Source organism: Pseudophryne corroboree, chromosome 2, assembly GCF_028390025.1.
Source record: "Pseudophryne corroboree isolate aPseCor3 chromosome 2, aPseCor3.hap2, whole genome shotgun sequence".
Lineage (NCBI taxonomy): Eukaryota > Metazoa > Chordata > Amphibia > Anura > Myobatrachidae > Pseudophryne > Pseudophryne corroboree.
Window position 1 is genome coordinate 692,632,215 of NC_086445.1, and position 16,796 is coordinate 692,649,010.

The following is a 16,796-nucleotide window of genomic DNA, read 5'->3' on the forward strand; positions in this document are numbered from 1 at the left end:
CAGAAGGCATCACAACATCTTTGGAGTGATCGCAATATAACTGTAACTATGTAACCAAGCACAATACACATTTAAGGCTATCCTATATGCATATTGTACCTGAAATGTGGAATGGCGAGTACACATAAAAATGCATCTATACACTTATGATTCTACAGCTAAGTTCTTCTTTTCTTATGTTAAGTACACCTTGAAATCTACTGTATATGTACATATCCATCATCAACAACACAGAATATAACACCAGTCCTATGGGACAAAGGTACGTGTATGTCAAAATCGGATCCATCTCTAGACTTCTGACTCCTCATATCTCTGTAAAAAAAACTCACACGTGATTGGCCCAGATACACCTCTCCAGAGATGGGATCATAAAAGTAATACAGTATATGCTCAACTCAAAATACAGCCATAAGCAGTGCACATGCGTTGTGTGGCTAATTTTGTCCTATTCCATTTATTCAAATATTACACACAAATCAAGACTAATAGTGTAGTACTTCACAAACAAACAAACAAACAAACAAACAAAAACTTTACTATACAATATATACAGATCACATGGAAAATATGGTCTATATTATGTTATCAGACTACGGGCCTAATTCAGACCTGATCGCAGCAGCAAAATTGTTCTCTAATGGGCTAAACCATGTGCACTGCAGGGTGGGGGACAGATGTAACATGTGCAGAGAGAGTTAGATTTGGGTGGGTTATATTGCTTCTGTGCAGGGTAAATACTGGCTGCTTTATTTTGACACTGTAATTTAGATTTCAGTTTGAACACACCCCACCCAAATCTAACTCTATCTGCACATGTTATATCTGCCCCACCTGCAGTGCACATGGTTTTGCCCATTAGAGAACAACTTTGCTGCTGCGATCAGGTCTGAATTAGGCCCAATGTTTTTTTCAATTACTTTTTTATCAGCAATTAGTATATCCACTGGTAATGCTCTGTCTACTTGTATATGTAGAGGAATGGCATACCTTTATTTCCCAGCTGGGTTTATTGTAAAGCTTATTTTTAACATCACTGGAGTATTTCACTAAAAACTGTTCTGCTACAACCACATGTATAATACAACATATATCTAATACAACACGTAAGTCAATACAGTACAGCACTGCTCTGTGCACTCAGCAGAACCAATGTGAGCAAAACACCAGAAACAAACATTTACATAAGCATTATTTAATCTATGTGTAAAATACTGTAGCTTATATTTCATATTTCTACAAATATTCTTCCTGTTCAAACCTTAATGCTGCAATATGGACTTGCCTGGTGGATAATAGAGACAGATAATATATTAAGTTGAAGACATCAAGTATGAGTACTGAACACAGAAGCAAAGCATACTGTATGTAGTGCAATGCACAGCAATCAGTTGTATTTTCATATATGAGGTGACAAGACCTTCCCTTTCTGTACATGTATATAAATGACGAATGGACAGCTGCATGGAAAAAAGTGTGCATCCAAGCATGTACGTTTTGATAACATAAAGCCACCTTATATATATATAAATAAATGTATAAATAAAACAGGAACATGTTTTATAAAACGTACACATAGATATACATGGGAACTTTCAAAACTATCTCATGCTGTGTCCAATTAAATATTTATTGTTTGCGCCCTATAAAGTACGTAGTTGGGATGACATTGGCCTGGGATGTGTGGATCTTTGGGCCGACAGTAACTAGGTCGACAGTCATTAGGTCGTACACTGTTGGTCGACAGTGACTAGGTCGACACCTGAAATAGGACGACACGGTCATTAGGGTGACATGGAAAAAGGGCGGCATGAGTATTTTTAGTTTTTTTGGTGTTGTTTTCTTCGAAAAGTGACCAGGAACCCCAATTAGTGCACCATGTCACCTCGCATGGCTCGTGCTTAGGGCAAGGTGCATCGCTCTGCTACCGCTGCGCTCAGCAAGGTTACTACTCCCAATCATAGTCCACGTGGAAGTATGAAAAAGTTTTTGACAAATGTAAAAAAATGTGAAAAACTCATGTCGACCTTTTCATGTGTCAACCTTTGCCATGTTGACCTAACAACCATGTCGGCCTAATGCATGTTGACAAATAGTGGTCGACCTAATGAGTGTCGACCTAAGTGTTGTCGACCTAAAGACCGGATACCAGCCTGGGGGGGAGGGGTCTGTACAGGCCATTACATTAGGGATGATCACAAATACTGTAGCTAGATTCTCAAATTAAAACAACGATAATTCCCATGAATGTCTATGTATTTAACTTAATCAATTTTACAAGCTGATTTAAAGCAAAATAGGCACTCCAGGAGTGGTTATATTATATTTCCTTGGAAAAAAAAACATGTGTTAGCCAGCATGTCTGTATAGAGCTTTCTTACTGCAAGCTACTTGGAATCAAAACAAAATAATAGGTGGGACCATTGGGAGATAATAAAGTTTTTTTTCACAATATACAGATGTGCCCTCATACATCCAGCCTCAATATGCCATGCAGCAGGAGATGCCTGGCGTGAGTGAGACATCTGGTCCTGTGCAACTCTGCTAATGTTGAGTGTCTTTTTGGGCCGAAAATGCATCTTAATCGCAATGCAAGGACTAAGACGCATGAGGAGACTGTGCTGGATAATTTGATATATGACACTTGTATATTGTGTGTGACTGAGTCTGTACACGGAGCACAACAGAACTTGTATTTGAAAACAGCTGTGGATGCTACGTTGTAGCACTTCGTATACAGATTCAGAGACTCAGTCGCACAGAGATATACAAGTGTCCCATCAAATTAATCAGCACCATCTCCTTGTGCGTTCTAGTTGCATTGCGTTGTGACTAAGACACATTTTCGTCAAAAAAGACACCTGATGCTAGTAGATTCTAGCACAACCTAGCATGCCAAGAGGGGCTGTTTGGTGTGACTGCAGGAAAGATTCATGAGGACACATCTGTATAACAAAATATAATGTGCATTTGTATCTGATGGGCTAAGACTGCATTATAATCAGTTGGTTTTGCTTTAAAAAAAATAATAATAAAAAATGTCTACTTTAAATTATGCAGAAACATCAATAGAAAAATTGCTACTGCTGCCTAACCAGGACCAACTGTATCACATTTGTTCTGATGGTACAATATATTATGCTTTGCAGCACTATAGAAGTTTAATTAGCACTTAGCCCTCGTTCTGACTCAGTCACCACAGATAGTAAAAAAACATATATTAAACAGAAAAGATTTTGAAGGTGCTGTTACGATGAGGAATTTGTTCATAAAGCTCTTTATAAATTATATGTTAGAAAAAATGTCAACCAATTTGGCTCACTGTAACCCATGCTGATCATTAAGGAACCAGCTCCTGAAGTGCCTTCCTGTAGTATGTTTATGGGCGGTGTGGCAGAGGCTGATTGTGGGTGGTAGCTAGCAGATCCATTCAGGCTACACAAACTCCACATGCAGAAGTGATGCTTACTGTCAATATACTCAACCATAAACTCAGAGCCAGGCCCTAAGTTATGCATCCAGGTGATGTTTGCCCAGTGGCTGTTGGGCAAAGCTGTGATGTTCCAAATAGGTTGTTCTGTTGTGGCTGAGAAAGTGATTTATAACAGTTAGAACCAACAGCATACTGTATGGGAAAAAGTCCCAGTATGAAGGGTGTTATAGATATGACATGAAATAACAAACATGGCTATGACCTCACTATAAACACTAATTTACTAGACAGCCTTCGCCTCATGTATGTAAAATCGTTTTATAACAGAGCTACTGTAATAAATCAAATGTACTAAGATATCTGTTAAATGTTCAGGAGCTAATAAGAACTGTAGATAATATAGACAAGGTTGTGATCATGGGAGGGACATGTTACTTACTACACACAGCTGGCCTCCTGGCAGTAACACCATAACAGGATGCTCCAGACTCTTTTATTCATATTTTGGGAGAGAGAGCTAAGTGCAGCTATAATGCCAAACCTAGCAAGTTCTAGCAAGGCATGGAGACTCATAGTCTTACTACCTTTTATAAGACAGCTTGGGATTTGAGGACTAATGGTACTTTAAAATAAATAGCAGGGTCTATAATTCTAATGTATTTGAATGTATCATGCCACCAACTGACAATGTTGTATTTATTGACTTCTTAGAAAGTAAATAAGCCTCACCACAGTTATTATAGGGTCTACATCAGGACAGTTTATATCTGCTTTAGTGCCACTGCCTACAAGTAACACTTTCTTGTTACTGGCTAATAGTCACAAATGGAATCTTTTTCCATAATACCTGACGATACATGACGATGCACCATGGCTTAAAGTGGACCTGCTTCAGAAATATCTCTCTATACACCCCTTTACAATCTTATACTAGTCATTATAGAAAACTCTAACACCTGTAACTTTGAATAATGGAATAACATTTTATTACAAATTTTAATTTTTGTTCTTAAATAACTGCACATTTTTCTATATGTCATAGAGTCCAGTATGGATTATTCAGGACAGACAGGTCTATGTGTCATAGTGTCCAGTATGGATTATTCAGGACAGACAGGTCTATGTGTCATATCTTCCAGTATGGAATATTCAGGACCGACAGGTCTATGTGTCATAGTGTCCAGTATGGATTATTCAGGACAAACAGGTCTATGTGTCATAGTGTCCAGTATGGATTATTCAGGACAGACAGGTCTATGTGTCATATCTTCCAGTATGGAATATTCAGGACCGACAGGTCTATGTGTCATAGTGTCCAGTATGGATTATTCAGGACTGACAGGTCTATGTGTCATAGAGTCCAGTATGGATTATTCAGGATTGACAGGTCTATGTGTCATAGAGTCCAATATGGATTATTCAGGACTGACAGGTTTATGTGTCATAGAGTCCAGTATGGATTATTCAGGACAAACAGGTCTATGTGTCATAGTGTCCAGTATGGATTATTCAGGACAGACAGGTCTATGTCATATCTTCCAGTATGGAATATTCAGGACCGACAGGTCTATGTGTCATAGTGTCCAGTATGGATTATTCAGGATTGACAGGTCTATGTGTCATAGAGTCCAGTATGGATTATTCAGGATTGACAGGTCTATGTGTCATAGAGTCCAATATGGATTATTCAGGACTGACAGGTTTATGTGTCATAGAGTCCAGTGTGGATTATTCAGGATTGACAGGTCTATGTATCATAGAGTCCAGTATGGATTATTCAGGACAGACAGGTCTACGTGTCATACAGTAGATTCCAGTATGTCTTATTCAGGACTGACAGGTCTATGTGTCATAGATTCCAGTATGGATTATTCAGGATTGACATGTCTATGTGCCATAGATTCCATTATGGATTATTCAGGACAGACAGATCTATGTGTCATAGCTTCCAGTATGGATTATTCAGGAAAGACAGGTCTATGTGTCATAGAGTGCAGTATGGATTATTCAGGATTGACAAATCTATGTGTCATAGCTTCCAGTATGGATTATTCAGGACTGACAGGTCTATGTGTCATAGATTCCAGTATGGATTATGCAGGGCTGACAGGTCTATGTGTCATAGAGTCCAGTATGGATTATTCAGGATTGACAGGTCTATGTGTCATAGAGTCCAGTATGGATTATTCAGGACAGGCAGGTCTATGTGTCATAGTTTCCAGTATGGATTATTCAGGACTGGCAGGTCTATGTGTCATAGCTTCCAGTATGGATTATACAGGATTGACAGGGCTATGTGTCATAGCTTCCAGTATGGATTATTCAGGACAGACAGGTCTATGTGTCATAGAATCCAGTATGGATTATTCAGGACAGACAAGTCTATGTGTCATACAGTAGATTCCAGTATGTCTTATTCAGGACTGACAGGTCTATGTGTCATAGATTCCAGTATGGATTATTCAGGATTGACATGTCTATGTGCCAAAGAGTCCAGTATGGATTATTCAGGATTGACAGGTTCATGTGTCATAGAGTCCAGTATGGATTATTCAGGACTGACAGGTCTATGTGTCATAGATTCCAGTATGGATTATTCAGGACTGACAGATCCACTTTAATTGTCATTAAAAGTACACTGATTTTGTTTAAAAAGGACTCATAACTCTGTTTTTGGCTTTATCTAAGGCACACCAGGCTAGATGAATTCTATACTAGTCTTTCTTTAATGGTGACAATATAATGGATCCTTTTTAAAGTCCGGTACCTATTTCATGGATGGTAGTCACAGTTGTCTGCCAGCTGTCGGTACCAATAGTGGCAGGGACGGCTTTTGTAGTGGGTTTGACTGTACTAGTTGTAGTGTGGACAGTACTGGTATCACTGGGAGTGGCTGGGGGAAGAGTTGGCATTTCTGTGGGAGCATCAGTGACAGGTGCTGGAGACGTGGGAGGAACTAAGAACAAGGGAAGAAACAGAATGAAAAGAGAGCAGACAGATGCAAGTTTTACGCACACAAAGGATCACACGTCTGTTACCACCCAGAAACACAGGTGCAAATGCATATTACTCATTTATTTTCTAATTTATTTTTTATACACACTTGTGATTGTGTGTTTGCCCATCTGAAATCATATCTGTACAAACAAACGAGGGACAACAGCAGGTTGAGGTGTCTTAACTCATATTACTGAGATATACATTAGAGGATGGCAAATAACGGGCTCTTGTCTAGTAACACGTGGTAAGCATTCTAGTTCCAATCTGCAGTTCTGTACATGACATTAACATGCTGCAGCATTTCCATACAGATATGTCCTCATAAAACATTGCTGCAGTTTGGCCAAACAGCCCCTCTTGGCACGCCAAGTCATGTGAGACTCTTTTAGCATCAGGCGTCTTTCTTGCATCTTTTTTTGTCCAACAATGCTTCTTAGGAGACTGTGCTGATTAATTTGCTATATGACAATTGTATATCTGTGTGCAACTGAGTCTCTGAACACAGTCTCTGAATCTGTACACAAAGTGATGCAATGTAGCAGCCGCAGCTTTTTTCCAATACAAGTTCTGTTCTGTATACAGACACAATCACACACATACAAGGGTCATATATCAAATGAATCAGCACAGTCTCCTGGTGCGTCCTAGTTGCGACTAAGAAGTATTTTGGGGAAAAAAAAAAAATACACCCAACATTAGCAGAGTTGCACGGGACCTAGCGCCTCACTCACACTAGGCATCTCCTGCTGTGTGGCGTATTGTGGCTAGATGAATGAGGACACATCTGTATGTGCCATGGACATACTGTATAACCAAGGGCTTGTAGCAAATATATATTATGTCCTTAATGTATCCAAGTATCTCAAACTTTCCTATTACCACCACCAGTGATGTGCAGTTGGCAGGTGAGGCAGAGCCCTCTCTTTCATACTCCATTATACTCCAGAGTTTTGATTATAAAAATAATCAGTATAATACAAAGATGAAATTCAGAATTTATAATTATCATCCTTGTATTAGTCATATAATTTTTGTATTATTCTATTAATTTTGATATGGCATCGCCAGTTATAATTAAGACCATTTACATGTAGAGACATTGCAAAATGTGCAGTACAGAGAGACATACTGCATGTACTACTGCTGCAAATATAAAATATATTGATCAAAGGTTGTCAATGCAAAAATCCAGCCACTCTACGATAAGAGATAATACAACAGATATTATTTGAAATAATGTTGCCTCCTAAGTGGGCACAGAGGCAGATGCAATTCTCTGGCAGTAAGAAAGTACAGGAAGAATTTCATTAAAAAAGAGTAACTCTGCATGATTTTCAGCCACGTGGCTGGACCATGCAAATAATGAAGCCAGCATGCAAGAAAGTGGTCCAGCAAAGCACACACTTTACACATCACTGCCAATGCTTGTTATCCCAGCTCTGAAACAGTATTTGCATCAGAAAGGCGTAGCCAGTGTGTTTACTTACACCCCCATGATAGGATAGAGATAAGGGTTGATTGTAGTAAATGATAATGATGAATTACCCTATTTGTATACAATGTAATAATGTAAATAAGTGTTATACATACAAGAGATTTAATGTCTTCACTGTGTTTTAAAATAAACTAGATTCCTTTTCCATATAAAGCTACTTAAAAATAAACACTTCTCAAGAAATAAAAGAAATCTTCTTTACAGCAGTTATCCAGCTAGAAATATCAATTAAATGATGTGAATAGATGGCTGCTTCTGTACATATTATAGCTGGATGGTCAATATATAACCATCCAATCAGAATCAGCTAAACTGAGTCATTTTTATCAGTGTGTACTATGCACCAGTGATCTGGCATCCGCAAGTGTTAATCCCCCTAATAGGCATTTCTAGGAATACATCTAAGCCTAATTGAAGTTTAACTGTATTGCAATTCCATTAACACATTGCTACTGTATTCAACATATACTGTACTTGCCCACCCTTACCTGCTATTATTTCCCCTCTCTAGGTCTTATCAGATGCATGTCAACAATATGTAAAAATCTACACAGATTAATTTTTTTTGCACATGGGCAGTATGTAAATTTACCCCACAAAATATATATATATGTATGTGCTGCTAAATGAGCCACATAATGTTAGTTAGACAATACAGTAGGTGTAATTGAGATTTTTCTTTTTGACAGTTCCACTCATTCTCAGTTGTTGGAATCTGACACAAGAATGATACAGCTTCTATTGCACGTTGGCAGCCATGCAGGATGCATTTACATTGATCTTGTTCAGCTAAGCATATAGTATGCATCTAAACTAATTCCATGCAGTCAATGCTGTGTATACATTCATTTTGCCACTCACACATATATAATGTATAATCTCTTTAAAAAAAGGATATACATTTCAGGCACAAGGCATGCATGCTTGTTGGCAGGACATTTCGGACCCCAGCCATTAACCTTGTCTACAAGACTTCTTCATTCTATTACAGTACATTCAGCTAGATGGGACAGGGTAATGCTATATAATAATTTTTATTCCAGTAACTATATCACTGCTGACGGCCAGTATCACATTGGCATGTAAATGCTGCACCTGTATCGTGTTAGTACAAAGCATGTGAAAATAGAATCCATTTTATTTAATGTGTCTAATCTCATTAGTGTGTTCCCTTGTGTCTGTGCAGTTGCATTGCAGTACTGATTTCTGGGTGCTGATACTTCCATTTCTACCACGTGAACACACTTGGAAAAGTCCATTGTGTACCAATGCACTAGGGGTTTACACAAGGATGGGATGTAATGAAGTACGAGTTTGGCTACTGTGCGGGAAGCCGGCCGCACGTGGACGTTTTTTTTTAAAGGGGCAATCATGTACAAGGCATGGTTTAGCTTTGTACATGATTGCCCTTTTAAAAAAACATCCAAGTTTGGCCGGCTTCCCGCACGGCCACCGAAAACAGACTTCATTACATCCAGTCCCAGGAGTCTGATTCAGAGTTGGGAGCAAAGCAAAAAGAGCAAGCAACTTTGTACTGGGCAAACCACATGGTAATCTACGGGGTGCTAATACTTTTTTATGCAGAGTAAATACTGGCTGCTGTTGCATGTAGCCTACAAGTGCTGGGCAGCTTTATTTGTAGACTGCAATTTTGATTTGAGTTTAGACTTGCCCCTCTCACATCTATACCTCTGTGGCTGTGCCCATTTCTGTCTACCCCAACTGCAGTACCAAATGCTTATGCCAGGATGCAAATTACTTGCTCTTTTGCTTTGCTCCCAACCCAGAATTAGCCCCCAGCAGTTTAACCAGCAGGGCAGTAACTAGGGGTGTGTAAGAAGTACTGACACACAGAGCTCACCCAGTGGGTGGCACCACCACTGCTCCACAGTCGCAGCATCTGGCTAGCAGGGTGCCTGGAAAGACTATCTGCAGCCAGAATCTTTTCTGCAGTGCCACATGGAGTGTCCTTAGGATGCTTTAGATGTGTATACTGCAGCACTTACAGCTCCCTGCTTCGTGTACTGCTGTAATTTCTGGTGATGATGTCCCCATCCTTATACATGGCATCATGTGCTCAGGGGGTGTGGCCATCACAGAGTGCTGGGACACCAAGTTATGGCATGGTCAAGCAGCATTGTATTTTTCCCATTGCTTTCCATAGCTGTAAGTAATTTCTATAGGCTATTCATTTCAATGTTGCTGTGAAGCTTTACTGAAATTAATGTACTATAAAAATGAATGGAGGCTATAGAAATCAATGAGCCATAGACACAGCACTGGTAAGTGTTTTTCTCTTCACATCCGTAGTTATTCAAATACTTTCTATTTATAAGCGTTCTGAACAGGGTGTCTCCAACACACCCTTCATCGCTGTCTAATATATCACAACTAGCTGATTGGCTGTACAGCTAAAGGGGGTCGCAATTAATGTAATTCACTTCAAATATGCATCAGGCATAGAGCAGTTAGCAGTACCTTAATGTTTTTTTTTGTGGGTTTTTTTTCCCAGTGAATTACAAGAAAGAACTTCATGATGGATTATTGTTTGATTAATTACAGATGATCTGGATTAGTTTTTCCTTTGGTTAAAAATGAAAGACATTTCTTATTGGACTAAAAGAAGAGAATTTGGTTTGATGTTCCCTTGTGCATTACATATTAAGAATATTTCCCATTAGATGAAAAGAAAATCTGGTTAGTTTTATGACATTTTCCTTTGGATTACAAAAAAGAAGATCTGACTTCCATTCTGAATTACAAATTAAGGACATTCCCCTTTGGATTAAAAGAAGAAAATTTAGTTTGTCTTTAGTTTTTGGATTACAAATGAAAAACATTTCCCTGCGGATTAAAAATGCAAGAATGTAATTTGTTTTATAGTCACCATAATCCAGTGGATTATGGTGTTGTAATTAAGTGGTGGCCAGGGATATCAGGGAGTGGTTTATTTAATTTTTAATACTTATTTGTATAATGGGCAGAGGTTTGAGGAACAACCTAACATTATCGTACAGTCCAAGTGCTTTCAATGAAGGTCTTTCGAAGGGGAAAGGCAATCATTCTTTCTCTATCGTCCTAGTGGATGCTGGGGTTCCTGAAAGGACGATGGGGAATAGCGGCTCCGCAGGAGACAGGGCACAAAAAGTAAAGCTTTAGGATCAGGTGGTGTGCACTGGCTCCTCCCCCTATGACCCTCCTCCAAGCCTCAGTTAAGTTAGATTTTTGTGCCCGGCCGAGAAGGGTGCAATCTAGGTGGCTCTCCTAAAGAGTTGCTTAGAAAAGTTTAGCTTAGGTTTTTTATTTTACAGTGAGTCCTGCTGGCAACAGGATCACTGCAACGAGGGACTTAGGGGAGAAGAAGTGAACTCACCTGCGTGCAGGATGGATTGGCTTCTTTGGCTACTGGACATTAGCTCCAGAGGGACGATCACAGGTACAGCCTGGATGGTCACCGGAGCCTCGCCGCCGGCCCCCTTGCAGATGCTGAAACGAGAAGAAGGTCCAGAATCGGCGGCAGAAGACTCCTCAGTCTTCTTAAGGTAGCGCACAGCACTGCAGCTGTGCGCCATTTCCTCTCAGCACACTTCACACGGCAGTCACTGAGGGTGCAGGGCGCTGGGAGGGGGGCGCCCTGGGAGGCAAATGTAAACCTATTTTTGGCAAAAAAATACCTCACATATAGCCTCCGGGGGCTATATGGAGATATTTAACCCCTGCCATAATCCGTTAAAGAGCGGGAGACGAGGCCGCCGAAAAAGGGGCGGGGCCTATCTCCTCAGCACACAGCGCCATTTTCCCTCACAGAAAGGCTGGAGGGAAGGCTCCCAGGCTCTCCCCTGCACTGCACTACAGAAACAGGGTTAAAACAGAGAGGGGGGGCACTAATTTGGCGTAAGAAATATATAAAATAGATGCTATAAGGGAAAACACTTATATAAGGTTGTCCCTATATAATTATAGCGTTTTTGGTGTGTGCTGGCAAACTCTCCCTCTGTCTCTCCAAAGGGCTAGTGGGTCCTGTCCTCTATCAGAGCATTCCCTGTGTGTGTGCTGTGTGTCGGTACGTGTGTGTCGACATGTATGAGGACGATGTTGGTGAGGAGGCGGAGCAATTGCCTGTAATGGTGATGTCACTCTCTAGGGAGTCGACACCGGAATGGATGGCTTATTTAGGGAATTACGTGATAATGTCAACACGCTGCAAGGTCGGTTGACGACATGAGACGACCGACAAACAATTAGTACCGGTCCAGACGTCTCAAAAACACCGTCAGGGGTTTTAAAACGCCCGTTTACTTTAGTCGGTCGACACAGACACAGACACGGACACTGAATCCAGTGTCGACGGTGAATAAACAAACGTATTCCTTATTAGGGCCACACGTTAAGGGCAATGAAGGAGGTGTTACATATTTCTGATACTACAAGTACCACAAAAGAGGGTATTATGTGGGATGTGAAAAAACTACCGTAGTTTTTCCTGAATCAGATAAATTAAATGAAGTGTGTGATGATGCGTGGGTTCCCCCCGATAGAAAATTATTGGCGGTATACCCTTTCCCGCCAGATGTTAGGGCGCGTTGGGAAACACCCCTTAGGGTGGATAAGGCGCTCACACGCTTATCAAAACAAGTGGCGGTACCGTCTATAGATAGGGCCGTCCTCAAGGAGCCAGCTGACAGGAGGCTGGAAAATATCATAAAAAGTATATACACACATACTGGTGTTATACTGCGACCAGCGATCGCCTCAGCCTGGATGTGCAGAGCTGGGGTGGCTTGGTCGGATTCCCTGACTAAAAATATTGATACCCTTGACAGGGACAGTATTTTATTGACTATAGAGCATTTAAAGGATGCATTTCTATATATGCGAGATGCACAGAGGATATTTGCACTCTGGCATCAAGAGTAAGTGCGATGTCCATATCTGCCAGAAGATGTTTATGGACACGACAGTGGTCAGGTGATGCAGATTCCAAACGGCACAAAGGTGTATTGCCGTATAAAGGAAGAGGAGTTATTTGGGGTCGGTCCATCGGACCTGGTGGCCAAGGCAACTGCTGGAAAATCCACCGTTTTTACCCTAAGTCACATCTCTGCAGAAAAAGACACCGTCTTTTCAGCCTCAGTCCTTTCGTCCCTATAAGAGTCATATCTGCCCAGGGATAGAGGAAAGGGAAGAAGACTGCAGCAGGCAGCCCATTCCCAGGAACAGAAGCGTTCCACCGCTTCTGACAAGCTCTCAGCATGACACTGAGACCGTACAGGACCCCTGGATCCTACAAGTAGTATCCCAGGGGTACAGATTGGAATGTCGAGACGTTTCCCCTTCGCAGGCTCCTGAAGTCTGCTTTACCAAGGTCTCCCTCCGACAAGGAGACAGTATGGGAAACAATTCACAAGCTGTATTCCCAGCAGGTGATAATTAAATTACCCCTCCTACAACAAGAAAAGGGGTATTATTCCACACTATATTGTGGTACTGAAGCCAGAAGGCTAGGTGAGACCTATTCTAAATCTAAAAAAATTTGAACACTTACAAAGGTTCAAATCAAGATGGAGTCACTCAGAGCAGTGATAACGAACCAGGAAGAAGGGGACTATATGGTGTCCCGAGACATCAGGGATGCTTACCTCCATGTCCCAAAATTGCCCTTATTACTAAGGGTACCTCAGGTTCGTGGTACAGAACTGTCACTATCAGTTTCAGACGCTGCCGTTTGGATTGTCCACGGCACCCCGGGTCTTTACCAAGGTAATGGCCGAAATGATGATTCTTCTTCGAAGAAAAGGCGTCTTAATTATCCCTTACTTGGACGATCTCCTGATAAGGGCAAAGTCCAGGGAACAGTTGGAGGTCGGAGTAGCACTATCTCGGATACTGCTACAACAGCACGGGTGGATTCTAAATATTCCAAAATCGCAGCTGATCCCGACGACAAGTCTCCTGTGCTTAGGGATGATTCTGGACACAGTCCAGAAAAAGGTGTTTCTCTCGGAAGAGAAAGCCAGGGAGTTATCCGAGCTAGTCAGGAACCTCCTAAAATCAGTGCATCATTGCACAAGGGCCATGGTAAAAATGGTGACTTCCTACGAAGCAATTCCATTCGGCAGATTTCACGCAAGAACTTTTCAGTGGGATCTGCTGGACAAATGGTCCGGATCGCATCTTCAGATGCATCAGCGGATAACCCTATATCCAAGGACAAGGGTGTCTCTCCTGTGGTGGTTACAGAGTGCTCATCTTCTAGAGGGCCGCAGATTCGGCATTCAGGATTGGATGCTGGTGACCACAGAGGCCAGCCCGAGAGGCTGGGGAGCAGTCACACAAAGAAAAAAAAAATTTCCAGGGAGTGTGATCAAGTCTGGAGACTTTTCTCCACATAAATATACTGGAGCTAAGGCTAAATTTATAATGCTCTAAGCTTAGCAAGACCTCTGCTTCAAGGTCAGCCGGTATTGATCCAGTGGGAAAAACATCACGGCAGTCGCCCACGTAAATAGACAGGGCGGCACAAGAAGCAGGAGGGCAATGGCAAAAACTGCAAGGACTTTTCGCTGGGCGGAAAATCATGTGATAGCACTGTCAGCAGTGTTTCATTCCGGGAATGGAAACTGGGAAGCAGACTTCCTCAGCAGGCACGACCTCCACCCGGCAGAGTGGAAACTTCATCGGGAAGTTTTCCACATGATTGTAAACCGTTGGGAAATACCAAAGGTGGACATGATGGCGTCCCGTCTGAACAAAAAACGGGACAGGTATTGCGCCAGGTTAAGAGACCCTCAGGCAATAGCTGTGGACGTTCTGGTAACACCGTGGGTGTACCAGTCGTTGTATGTGTTCCATCCTCTGCTTATCATACCTAAGGTACTGAGAATTATAAGACGTAGAGGAGTAAGAACTATACTCATGGCTCCGGATTGGCCAAGAAGGACTTGGTACCCGGAACTTCAAGAGATGCTCACAGAGGACTTATGGCCTCTGCCGCTAAGAAGGGACTTGTTTCAGCAAGTACCATGTCTGTTCCAAGACTTACCGCAGCTGCGTTTGACGGCATGGCGGTGGAACGCCGGATCCTAAGGGAAAAAGGCATTCCGGAAGAGGTCATTCCTACCCTGGTCAAAGCCAGAAAGGAGGTGACCGCACAACATTATCACCACATGTGGAAAAAATATGTTGCGTGGTGCGAGACCAGAAAGGCCCCACGAAGAAATTTCAACTCGGTCGATTCCTACATTTCCTGCAAACAGGAGTGTCTATGGGCCTCAAATTGGGGTCCATTAAGGTTCAAATTTCGGCCCTGTCGATTTTCTTCCAGAAAGAATTGGCTTCAGTTCCTGAAGTCCAGAAGTTTGTCAAGGGAGTATTGCATATACAACTCCTTTTGTGCCTCCAGTGGCACTGTGGGATCTCAACGTAGTTCTGGGATTCCTCAAATCACATTGGTTTAAAACCAGTCAAATCTGTGGTTTTGAAGCATCTCACATGAAAAGTGACCATGCTCTTGGCCCTGGCCTGGACCAGGCGAGTGTCAAATTGGTGGTTTTTTTCTCAAAAAAGCCCATATCTGTATGTCCATTTGGACAGGGCAGAGCTGCGGACTCGTCCCCAGTTCTCTCCCTAAGGTGGTGTCAGTGTTTCACCTGAACCAGCTTATTGTGGTGCCTTGCACCTACTAGGGACTTGGAGGACTCCAAGTTGCTAGATGTTGTCAGGGCCCTGAAAATATAGGTTCCAGGACGGCTGGAGTCAGGAAAACTGACTTGCTGTTATCCTGTATGCACCCAACAATCTGGGTGCTCTTGCTTCTAAGCAGACTATTGCTAGTTGAATGTGTAATACAATTCAGCTTGCACATTCTGTGGCAGGCCTGCCACAGCCAAAATATGTAAATGCCCATTCCACAAGGAAGGTGGGCTCATCTTGGGCGGCTGCCCGAGGGGTCTCGGCTTTACAACTTTGCCGAGCGGCTATTTAGTCAGGGGCAAACACGTTTGTAAAATCCTACAAATTTGATACCCTGGCTAAGGAGGACCTGGAGTTCTCTCATTCGGTGCTGCAGAGTCATCCGCACTCTCCCGCCCGTTTGGGAGCTTTGGTATAATCCCCATGGTCCTTTCAGGAACCCCAGCATCCACTAGGACGATAGAGAAAATAAGAATTTACTTACCGATAATTCTATTTCTCGGAGTCCGTAGTGGATGCTGGGCGCCCATCCCAAGTGCGGATTATCTGCAATACTTGTACATAGTTACAAAAATCGGGTTATTATTGTTGTGAGCCATCTTTTCAGAGGCTCCGCTGTTATCATACTGTTAACTGGGTTCAGATCACAGGTTTTACAGTGTGATTGGTGTGGCTGGTAGGAGTCTTACCCGGGATTCAAAATCCTTCCTTATTGTGTACGCTCGTCCGGGCACAGTATCCTAACTGAGGCTTGGAGGAGGGTCATAGGGGGAGGAGCCAGTGCACACCACCTGATCCTAAAGCTTTACTTTTTGTGCCCTGTCTCCTGCGGAGCCGCTATTCCCCATGGTCCTTTCAGGAACCCCAGCATCCACTACGGACTCCGAGAAATAGAATTATCGGTAAGTAAATTCTTATTTTTTCAACCCACCCCACAGAGACTCCAGTCATGTACTGGTTTGGCTGGTGCTGGTTCTCACGATAGCAGGGGAACCACATAATGTGGCTTTCCCTGATACAGTGTGACTGGCCTAGGGGGGTATGTAATTAGTGCCGTTTTTTTCGGCTATCCGAAAAAAACTGAACTAATTCGACCCACCTTAGTCAATTTTCGCCCGTTTTTTAATAAATTTTTCGCCATGCTGTTTCCCCTTTTGTTTTGGGTGAATTGGCATG

At 42.1% G+C, this 16,796-nt stretch overlaps 1 protein-coding gene across 12 annotated transcripts in view; it reads right to left on the reverse strand.

Annotated features, from left to right (window-relative positions):
• The window catches only part of NFASC (neurofascin), a 185,827-nt gene that overhangs the window by 22,702 nt on the left and 146,329 nt on the right, over nucleotides 1–16,796 (reverse strand). For 7 of the 12 annotated variants that reach the window (XM_063955223.1, XM_063955224.1, XM_063955227.1 and 4 more), the window contains 2 exons: nucleotides 6,201–6,389; nucleotides 3,470–3,586 (listed from right to left, as the gene is read on the reverse strand). The exons of 4 other annotated variants lie outside the window; for them this stretch is intronic. In XM_063955223.1, coding sequence (XP_063811293.1) covers nucleotides 3,470–3,586; nucleotides 6,201–6,389 — 306 coding nt within the window. The remainder of the gene's footprint in view (nucleotides 1–3,469; nucleotides 3,587–6,200; nucleotides 6,390–16,796) is intronic. One more of the 12 variants, XM_063955226.1, reaches the window with a different exon arrangement.